Source organism: Corella eumyota, chromosome 1 (assembly GCF_963082875.1).
Source record: "Corella eumyota chromosome 1, kaCorEumy4.1, whole genome shotgun sequence".
NCBI lineage: Eukaryota > Metazoa > Chordata > Ascidiacea > Phlebobranchia > Corellidae > Corella > Corella eumyota.
The window spans coordinates 573,675-584,350 of NC_137490.1; the positions used below are offsets into that span (position 1 = coordinate 573,675).

Here is a 10,676-nt window from a genome sequence, read left to right on the forward strand (position 1 = left end):
CTTCAGGTCATTAACATTTTTAATATTTAAAAAATTAAAAATAACGTATTTAAAATAAGATTAATTTAGATTTACATATTTAAATTAAACGTTTAAATTTTTTTATTAAGGTATAACTGATCTAATATTAACGCTTATTTAATAATATATAAAATATTTATTTAATGTTTAACGTTTTCTTACCTATATAATATTACAGCAACATTTTTCTTTTAAATAAATTTAAATGTTTCATTATTTCACATATTTAAACTTTACAAATATACGCGTGTTTTGTGATGTCACAATCAAAACCCAGTAATTTATTGTTTGTTCACCTTTTTAGTTGTTTACATAACAAGTAAACCTTAAAAATAAATTAGATTTATTAAATGTAAATAAAAAATCATATTTATCGCAATATTATATTTAACTTTTAATACGAAAGCTACAACTTTTGTTTAACCAGTAACTACTTTTATATTCATATAAAAGACAACTTAAATTCCTTAACATCAACGCAACAACGTTGTACTAAGAAACTCTAATCAATTCCTCAAGCTTTTCTTGTGCGGCGTTCTTGCTTTTAAGTAGTCTGACGTCAGATCGTGGGAAAATTTTCGACCTAGTTTAAAGTTGGCGTTTAACTTAAATAAGGAATTTACAATAAACAAATTTGTGTACATTTAAGTAACTTTTACTTTATATTAATAATCACATTTTGTACCAAATTCTTAATATTAAAAAAAAGTTTAAATATGATTTTAAAGAGGTCTTTCTTTATCACCGATCCATTTTTTTGTTAGCATTACCATTAACTATATATATATATTATAAATATTTTCAATAAACCATGTTTGTACGATTTCAGCTTAGATGTCAGATAGCTTAACAAGGATCCTAAGACTTAAGAATAGCAGGAATTGAACCAACAACCACTTGTGCATCAATCACACAAAACCAAACTTTGTCTAAATTAGCAAACAATCACAGTTATTTGAAATTTATTTGCATTGTTAAATAACAAAGGCAACAATGCATGACGTCACAAACCAATAAAAACATTAAAATCGAAAAGTTTTTTTTCTTATTTAAAACTTTAACAAAAACAAATTAATGACAAAAAACAACAACAAAAATATATAGAATGTGAAATATTTAACAAAAAAAAAACAAAAAAAATAAATTGTTAATATATTTATGTTAATAATATATATATATACTCTAAATTAAAACAAAAAAAATGTAATAATACTGAAAATCAAATATGTAACCTAAAGTTAATAATAAACAAAAAATATTAAAACTTTTCAAAAATAAACAATTTAAAATTCTTTAAAATCACCAGTTAAATGTTGAAATAATTACAAAAATGTGCCACCAAAATTATGCCACGCGCCGTGGCATGTATTAGTGACACCGAAGTAGTTACAATTGCTGTGCAAAGCGCTTTTTCATGTCCTACAACAACTAGCACAAAACACAACAAAAATAACCACGAGAAGTTAATTAAAAGCATTTGTTAATTACATTGTTGACGACATTCTAGAAAATCAAGCTTAAGTTTAAAAACAACAAATCTGAAATTAAAATTTTTTCTAAAAAAAAAAAAATATTTTTTTAAAAGAGAGAAGTCTAAAAATGTTGAAAGAAAAAGGGGCAAGAAAAAAAAGTTACAAATGGATAAGTCTGACAAAATCTCATTGGTCGAAAAATTTGGTCACTAAAGAAAATTGATGATGTCATAACAAGATAATCATGACATCACAGAAAGAACAATCTGGAAGGGGAATTACCGACACCAAGCTTCGAAAGGGGAAATCACCTTAACCACAACTGCTGTGTAAACGCAAAAAAATAAAATTTTCTCGAAATATTTACAAAAAAAAACGAATAAAAATCCACAGCAAGAATCACGTTGTAAGAAATAAGAAGTCATCAATTTTTGTCGACAACATCGCAGTGACGTCATAGTCACTAACGCGTCGACAGTGATGACGTCATAAAAACACCTTGTTAACATGGTTATCGAGCTTGTGTGCGAATGTGAGTCATCGGGGGAAACCCCTTCATGCAAACCTGAAAGCCACAACTTGGGATTATGACATCATCGCTGATGATGTCATTACTGGAGGGTGACTCTTTGTTGACCTCTAGTGGTGGTTGTTGGGTAACTGAATAAAAACAATTAAAATTAAAAAGTCGAAAACTTTAAAATTAAAAAAAATAAAAATTTTTTACCTTTGGGACTAGCCCCAAGTTTTACAATTTCAGCATAAGTTCTAGCTTTGGGGTCACACAAGGTCATAGGGTGAAAGGCTGTGACCTCTACTGTGACCTCCATGTCTTCTTCACCCTCAGAAGCAGTCAAAGTTTTATCTGAGTCATATTCACAGTCAACTTGTTTGGGAGAATCCTAAAAAGAACAAAATTAATGGAATTTATTAAAAAAAAATTTTGCCTAACTTTTAAAAAAAATTACGTTGTTCTTCTTTAAATTATTTTAATAAATTTTAAGTTAGGGAAAATACAGAAACTAGGTTAACAAAAAAAAAACTAGTATGTTAAGTTATTTTACCAGTTTTTTAAAAACTTTAGGTATGAAAGGTATTTAGTAATTTTGGAAACCTAAAGACATACTGTTAGTATTTCGAAGTTAAAATTATTAAAAAATTAATGTTTTTTTGTTTCTTACCAAGTTGTATTCCAAGGAGGGAGGAAGAGAAAGTAAATGGAAGAGCATCTCTCTACATTTCATGAAGCTCGAAGTTTTTACCTTAAAAGTAAAAATAAATAAGTTAGAACAAATTTTACCCTCAAAAAAATTTTAAATTCCATTTTACCCTAACCTAGTCTACAGTGGACTTTAACGGTTTGGAGTATTATTAATTATAACTGCCAGACAATTAAACTGCTAATTTTTTTTGGCTCAGCTTTATAGCTAAACCAGTTTTACAAGAATATTCTAAACACACCAAATGCTGATACTTCATTCAAAATTATAAAGGAAATGTGATGCCTTATTATAAATCAATTTTATCCAATACTTGCAATTTTGATAAAAACAATCGAAAAAGAAAAAAATCTGATCTCCATTCACTAACAGGAAGTTGTTAATATTCTAATCAATTAAAATTTCAAATTAAAATATCTCCAGAATGTTAATTATATAAATAAAGTAACTTAACCCTTTAAATTAATCAAAAATTAATTTAAAGGGTTTTAAAAATGAAAATATTTTATTTTTGACAAACTAAATATAAGAAAACTTTATTTTAATTAAGAATGTGATAAATCAATTAAAAAAACATTTTCTAAAACAATAAAAGCTATAAAACTTAACTTTTAACCCAGTTTTAGTTGCAAAACCAACATTTTAACAAGTGCATTGTATTACTTACACTACTTAAAGGCAGACAGTGTTAATGGATGTAGGTAGTTCAAAGTTAAAAGTCGATATTGTCAACTGTGTCAATATTAGAAATTAAAAAATCAATAATGATTGACCATTGTTGGTGTATATAATATCAAACTTCTAATAAGGATGAAGTTAACATAAAAATATATATTTAAATAAAATTAAACTAAAATAAATAATAAAAATAACCGAAATTTATTTTTAAATGAGAAAAATCCAATTTAAAATTAACTTTGAACTGGTAAATCATAAAAATTTTAACTTGCTAAAAAAAGCGGAAAAACTTGTTATTTTGGAGAACACTTCAACATAAGTGGACTCGTTAACAATTAACACAATCAAGCCCCTATGACATCATAATACTTAGCCTGATAATATAATTCTAAAACTGTTAAAGTTTTTAACAAGTTAAACTTTAGTAAAAATCATTATTTTACAAATACAACTAAAAATTACAAAAATTAAAAAAACTTTTATTTTATTTCATTATTTTCATTAAATTTAATTTATCTTAACTAGGTTTTTTTAGTTCTTATTACAAACAAAGAAACTGAAATAATATTATTTCTTTAAACATTTTTTTACAAATTTTACAAAGAAAACAAAACCTAATACAAACATTTTTGTTTCAAAAAGAAAGAAAAGGCAAACTTTTCAGTATTATCTTAATGTTTAAGTCACAACAACAAGCTATCTTGTAATAATAGTGGCTGTGTGATGTCATAATACAGACCAAACACTGTATACCATATTAGGTAATAGGAAAGAGTTTAAAAAAAATAAGTTTCGAAAACTAAATAAAAACCTTAATTAAATTAATTTATTAAATTAAATTAGAACATTTATCCAAGAATTTCATTAAAAATTAATTTTATTTTATTTAATTTTGTAAATTGAAACTTTTAATTCAATAAATTTAATTAATCTTTGAAACTTGATATTAGTTTGTAATTCAATATCTTAAACAATCAGCTGATTCAATAAACAAAAGAATTTACATCTAGAATAACTTTAAATCATGTCGCAACATTTATTGAATATTGTTTAAATTGGTTTTGTAAAGTCACTACATAAAAATCCAAAAAATATAAAAATTATTTTTGCTAAATAGAAATTTACAAATCAAGTGCTTTAAAATCAATTAAAACTAATCTAACAAAGTTAAAGTAAAAATTAAAGTTTAAATAAAAACCACATTGCCAGTTTAAGTGAAAATTTTGAATAATCAATAATTTTTAACTAAACTTAAAATCATTACCTTCAATTATTTACAAAAAAAAAGCTGATTTAAATAACCAACAATAAGTAAATATTTTAAATAAAATTATAATTAAATCAAAGATTTATTAACAAAAAATATTACAAGTTTAAAAACTTTAAGGTAAGGAAAACAAGTGTAACTTTTGCTGTAAAAAAAACTAACTTACATTGAGGATAAATTAAAGGATAAAAAAGTCTTTACTACTTAAAGTGCTTACCTCGGCAAGTTGTTGTAATCTTCCAGCAATTGAGGTCCAGAGAGCAGGGTTTCCGGTTAAAAACTCAAGATCGAGAGAAATGACGGCAAGAGCAATCACAGCGTTGCCAAATATTGCAACCTTGTAGTCGCACATCGCCCTCGTGAGTTCGGATGACAGAAATGTGTAATGTGTAGGGGAAACACTGTTTGAGAGTTTGGTGAAATGAGAAAACGACAAAACTTGAAACTAAAAAAAAATTTAAAATTAGAAAATAAAAATTTACAAATTTGTTAAAATGTAGCCTATTATAACTTTTATTGTACTTGGCCATTGTAATCTGTAAAAAACACTAAATAGTATAGAAAACTAACATAATTATAGTTAAGTTTTTGCCAAAAAATAGTTGAAAACACTTCATTTATATATGGGGCTAGTCTTAGACTTTACTTAAACAAATAATAATATATATATAAAATAAACAAATAAATTAATTTTAAACTTGCATAATCAAAAAATCAAAAATATTGGGGTCTCTAACTTAACTAAAAAAACTTAACTAAAAATTTAAATTTAATTAACTAAAAATTTAAATTTCAACACACACTTACTATACGTAAGTAATTAAAAAAATTGTTGAGTAATAACTATTTAAACATCTCAATTTTAGCACACTTACAATATGAAGGTAAACAAAGGAATCTGGTATATTTCATTTTTTAATATTTTAGTACACTTACAATGTGGAGGTAATCAAGTGTTGTGGGTGAGTTGATATTCCAGGATAACTTCTCCAAGATTATTCTCTCCATTCGGAGGACATCGCAAACTCGACATCCACATTTGCTCTCCAGAACCAAGTCAGTTGTGCAAGGAACAACCTGGACAAATATTAATATTGTTTAATAAATTTTTTTTCATATCTCCTTAATAGGAAATAAGCTTTCTGATATTTTTATCGGGTAAGGGTGTGCGGTTTGGGATGTGTTGAGCTATCTGTAAATGCCGGGTTCAAGGGCGAATAGTGTGGCATTGGTGCGGCTCGAACCCGAAACCTTTCTGCTTAAAGTCAATGAAGAATAAAGGTCGAATATATAAGGCTTTGAATTGAAAAATTGCCATTTGTGGTGTGTGAGCACAACTTTTGCTAAAAATCAAAGTATAATGAAGCCTAATAGACATATGCACTGTGCGTACAGGCCTTAAAGATATAATAAAGCTATATGTAGGCAATTGACTACAATTAAATCTTTTTTGTGACCATATTACGACAAGTGATTTGATAATAAACAGTCAAGTAGGTTAAAAATATAGAACAGGCATTCAACTAGTTTTACTAATTTATGATAAGCTTGAAATTTAAGTGAGGTTTCAACTTAATAAAATTAAAATAAAGTGCAAAAAGGCTAGGAAGTCCTTTTTTTTAAATATATTTATAAATTTAAATCACAAAAACTTATTTTTTGAATTGGCACATATATAAATCTATTAGTATTATAATGCCAATGCGTCAATACATTTTATTTAATTAATTAATTACTCATATAACATGTTATAACTACAGGAAGTTATCGATCAAACTAAAATATTTTATATATTATATCCTGACTTCAAATATAAACAAATCTTGTGTTTTTGTACAAAAGGTAAAAAATAAAATTTTTCCAAATTTAAAATTTTTTTACACACTATATTTTTAATTTTTTTACATAATAAAAACCAGATTATGACATCACAAACTTACATTTTCTTCCTCTGTGATCTTACTTGCGAGATAAAAACAACTTATGGCAATGCATTTGAGGTATTTTGGTTGAGCCTAAAATTTAAAATAAGATATTAACAACATAGAACAAATGGTAAAAAGTGGTTCCTACATTTACAGAGCAGTTTTTTTATTTATTTATCCTCGATTTGGGAAGGCCGATTTCACAACCCAAACATAAAGTAACATTAGTTACCTTAACTCAGTCTTAAGTTGCCTATGCCAGTTTGAGATATTATTTAATATATATTTGCCCAAGAATTAAACTGCTGATTAAGAATTGGCTCAGCAAGAGTTAACACCGTTTATAGGGCCTTTCTCAAGGGTGCTAAAAAGCATGAGAGCAGTGGGAATTAAGCCCAGAACCTCATGTAGTAAAACCAAGTGTTCTGACCACAACCCCATGCTGCCAGTAACAACCAATAATCAGATTATATAGAAAACATCACATGAACAAATAAACTAGCAAATGACAACTTAAGACTGGTCCTGGTTAAATGTAAGTTACTCTTAAATTAATCAACCCTTTTTGTGTTTTAAAAATAAATTCAAACTCACTTTAACTGAAGTAATAAATCGATCTAGGATACTGGTGGCCAGGAAGAAGGTTTCTGGGTGGAAGTTGAAATGGGAAGTTAATTCGGAAATCCACTCAACAATAATATCTCGATCTTGGGGACCAATTTCTTTCTAAAGATTTAAAATTTAAGGGTTAAAACAAAATAACAATTAAAGGAAAAGTTACATGAAGAACAAAAATCAAAAAGGTATGCATAATTTTTATTACTATAGTATTGAGAATATTGTAAATATTCAACTTTATTACAAATTAAATTTAATTTAAAATAAAATGAAAACGTTAACAAAATACCGTTCAACTAAAAGCCTATAATTTACTAACAACAAAACAACTATAACTCTTCTATCAAAATAAACCTTATCATTAGGTGATAAATAATGAAAGGCCTTCTGGTTAATATAAAAGCACAAAACTTAGTAATTTTAAGGACAAAACGACAGAAAAACCAGTTTAAACCGGTTCATATAGAAGCTACGCCTTTACAACGCCCTTAACTCTTTTACAACTACAGGGCATGATTTACGTTTGAATAAACGCTGGAAGATGTAATTTTGTAGTGAAAGGGTTTAAGTGATTTTATTTGACCATCGCTCTACGCTGAAGGAAACCTGGGTATATGCTTGAATAACCTTGGAGTATTTTATTCGCTCGTTCGAATTTAAAGGTCGAAAAGATCGCGCTTTTAAGTCAATATGCGCGCTTTTCGCCATCTTAGCAACGTTCTCTTTATGACGTCACAGTTGACGCTACGTTAGAATAAATATTTGGACAAAAGCAAACATAAATTTTCAGTTTCGTTGAAATTAAATAATTATTAAACAAAATTTCAGTTGAATATAAAAATTTCCACCAACGTTTAATTCCCTTTTAACACGACACAATCGGCCAATATATGACGTAATAATGAAATTGCACCATTGTGACGTTGTAAAAGCGAATAATTGCATCATACCCGGCAAGTTTCACAAACATTACATGCGAGAAATATAGAGTTAGCTGAAGGCTGGTTTGTTAGTGATTATGATCGAGTTTTTCCTGTAATTATAAGCTTCATGCAACTGAATTTCCACTTAAAATAACGACCATATTTTGCAAGTATTATATGAGAAAAATTACTTCTAAAAATTCCTGGTATAAATGTAACTTAAATATTATTTTTAAGGTATATAAAGTTATATTCAACTCATTTTTTTCTAATAAAAAGCAATATTTTGCAAATTTTAAATAAGAAAAATACCTATTAAAATGTATTTTGAGTTATTTTTTCTGTTTTTATACAAAAAAGGTAATATATGATCCATCAATACAAAAACAAATAAAAACTTGTTAATAATAAACCAAAGTTACCACATAGCATTATATTAGGTAATGTTTGATTATTTGTGCAACTGTTTATTTACATATCCACAATAAAAGGTAAACACAGCTTGATTAAACTTTTAAATTATTTATTTAATGATGCAATGGCATTAAAATTATATTTGAACTAGAATAAAAGTGTTAATAAATTCTGTTTAATTATTTACAAGCTTAATGTAACAAAAAACTAATTTTAATAAAGCTAAAATATTCAATATTGAAAAAACAAACTAATTAATCCAAATTTTTAGCTACAAAATTAAAAAAGCCGTTAATTTTTATCTTTAAATTGGTATAAATGGTATAAACATTAAAATCGAGCTTGCTTTGTCTTTTAACTTACATTTTCTAGCTAAACAATCCAATTTTATACAAAAAAGTCATTAACTTTAAACCTCAAAGTTGAACAAAATCAAAGTAACTCACCTTTTTTAAATTTGAAACAATTTCTTTCAGTTACATAGTTTAAAAGTCTAAACCCCAATATTACAAAATCAGGCAAAATACAAAAATAAAAAATCCCAAACCTGGCTGTTAGGTTGAGTGAGTGGATCCTTCTTCCAACTTTCCTTCTCCTTGAGTTTGAGGTCGTTGAGTTTACCGACCAACCGCTGTTGTGGCCAACTTTGATCCAACATTTTCGTTGTTCTGATCACAAGTTCTTGAACACCTGGCCGACTACAAAGTAAAACACAATTAAAGAAAGGTTTTGATTAAGCTAAAGTCAAATTTGACTAACTGGAAGACTAAATGTTAAAGTTTTCACTATAAATGGTATTGATATAATCTAAGATAAATCTGCTAAATCTTTATGTTCTAATTTCCAACAAAGTTTTTTTTGTATGAATAAAAAAAGTTTTTTTATATACCAAACATAAAGCTTAAAAAAACTAAATAAATTAACACTTATACAATTTAACAAAACTATTTATTGACCTTGTTTATTTAAAAATATAACCTTGATTTTTCAAACATCTAGAAGAACTATTATACATTAAAAAACTTCATTATTTAAGTAAGCTTTTAACATAACATTGACTAAATGAAAATACTAAATACATTTTATTTGTTTAATGTTAATATTGACATACGAATTTTTACTTAATTTTACCTTTCCACAGCAGCGGTTGATCTTTTTATTTGTCCCTGAGTATTGATCCATAAGATTGCAATATTAATGGAGCAACAGAACTAGCATTGCCTTAATTAATCGCCAAAAACCATTTTTTTTCCTGATTAAATTTGTTAAAATAAAAATTTTACGTCACTTTCCTTTTGGCTTACAGCTGACTGAATGAATAGGAGAGAGAAAAAAACATTCGCCCTTTTTCTCCCATGACGTCACAAAGGATGTTCTTTTTATACCGTGACGATAGCGACAAGTTCTGTTATGGCAAAAAGACAAGAGGAAATTCTTTCGGAAATAAAGAAACATGATGTTAATTAATTAAAATATCCTGACCTTAATTTTAAGAATATATTTAACTCAGCCAAAATATATTAAACTTTATCCCCATAAATGTCTTCAGACATTTATAAAACCACACCTTTACTTTTTAACAACAAAATTTAAAAAAGAATTTTAAAACAATTAGATTGGGATTTTGTTACCACCATGTTTTAATGAATAAATGCTTTTCTTTTTAATATTTAATTTTAGTCTAGAATATTCTCTTTTCAATAGAGTCTGACGTCAAAACCGTGGTGTGCTTACCTACGTCATCTTTTATCGCAAAATCCAACTACGGAAACCAAAGTTTAAACTTATTTGGATTTCCTAGTAAAAACTAAGAAGTACTAAAACCTGCTATACAAGATAAAAACATGTTTTTATTTTTATCATTTTTGTGATTTTTGCGAAAACAACACAAATAACAGAATGTAAATTCACAATTTTGATTTAATTTACATGAAACTTTAGGAATAAAAACTACACCGTTTATATTTTTCAATAAGAAATGTGCAAATCGCAACAATTCATTTTCACAGTGAATTGTCAATAAAAATAAAACAAAAATATAAAAAAGAATAAAAACAAAATAATGTGCAATTCAAAATTGAATTTCTAATGATTTAAAAATTTGTTAGTTTTCAAGAATTAGTAAAACAAAGTACACA

The 10,676-nt window shown here is 26.6% G+C and overlaps 1 protein-coding gene across 1 annotated transcript; it reads right to left on the bottom strand.

The window, feature by feature from the left end:
- Positions 1–1,208: 1,208 nt before the first annotated feature.
- LOC145754543 (cyclin-I-like) lies at positions 1,209–9,838 on the bottom strand. The gene is made up of 9 exons (XM_082570618.1): positions 9,670–9,838; positions 9,086–9,236; positions 7,178–7,309; positions 6,599–6,673; positions 5,595–5,735; positions 4,876–5,103; positions 2,675–2,755; positions 2,221–2,395; positions 1,209–2,153 (listed from the first exon to the last, which is right to left on the bottom strand). Exons 2-9 carry the CDS (start codon positions 9,194–9,196, stop codon positions 2,005–2,007), a joined length of 1,092 nt encoding a protein of 363 aa, XP_082426744.1. The 5' UTR covers positions 9,197–9,236; positions 9,670–9,838; the 3' UTR covers positions 1,209–2,004.
- Between the last annotated feature and the right edge of the window lie 838 nt (positions 9,839–10,676).

Coding starts and splice junctions, on each gene's coding strand:
- LOC145754543 (XM_082570618.1), bottom strand. CDS start 9,196: ATGTTGGATCAAAGTTGGCCACAACAGCGGTTGGTCGGTAAACTCAAC. Junction 5,736..6,598: donor AGATCACAGAGGAAGAAAAT/GTAAGTTTGTGA, acceptor ATATTTGTCCAG/GTTGTTCCTTGCACAACTGA. Junction 2,154..2,220: donor ACTTGGGGCTAGTCCCAAAG/GTAAAAAATTTT, acceptor GTTTTTATTCAG/TTACCCAACAACCACCACTA.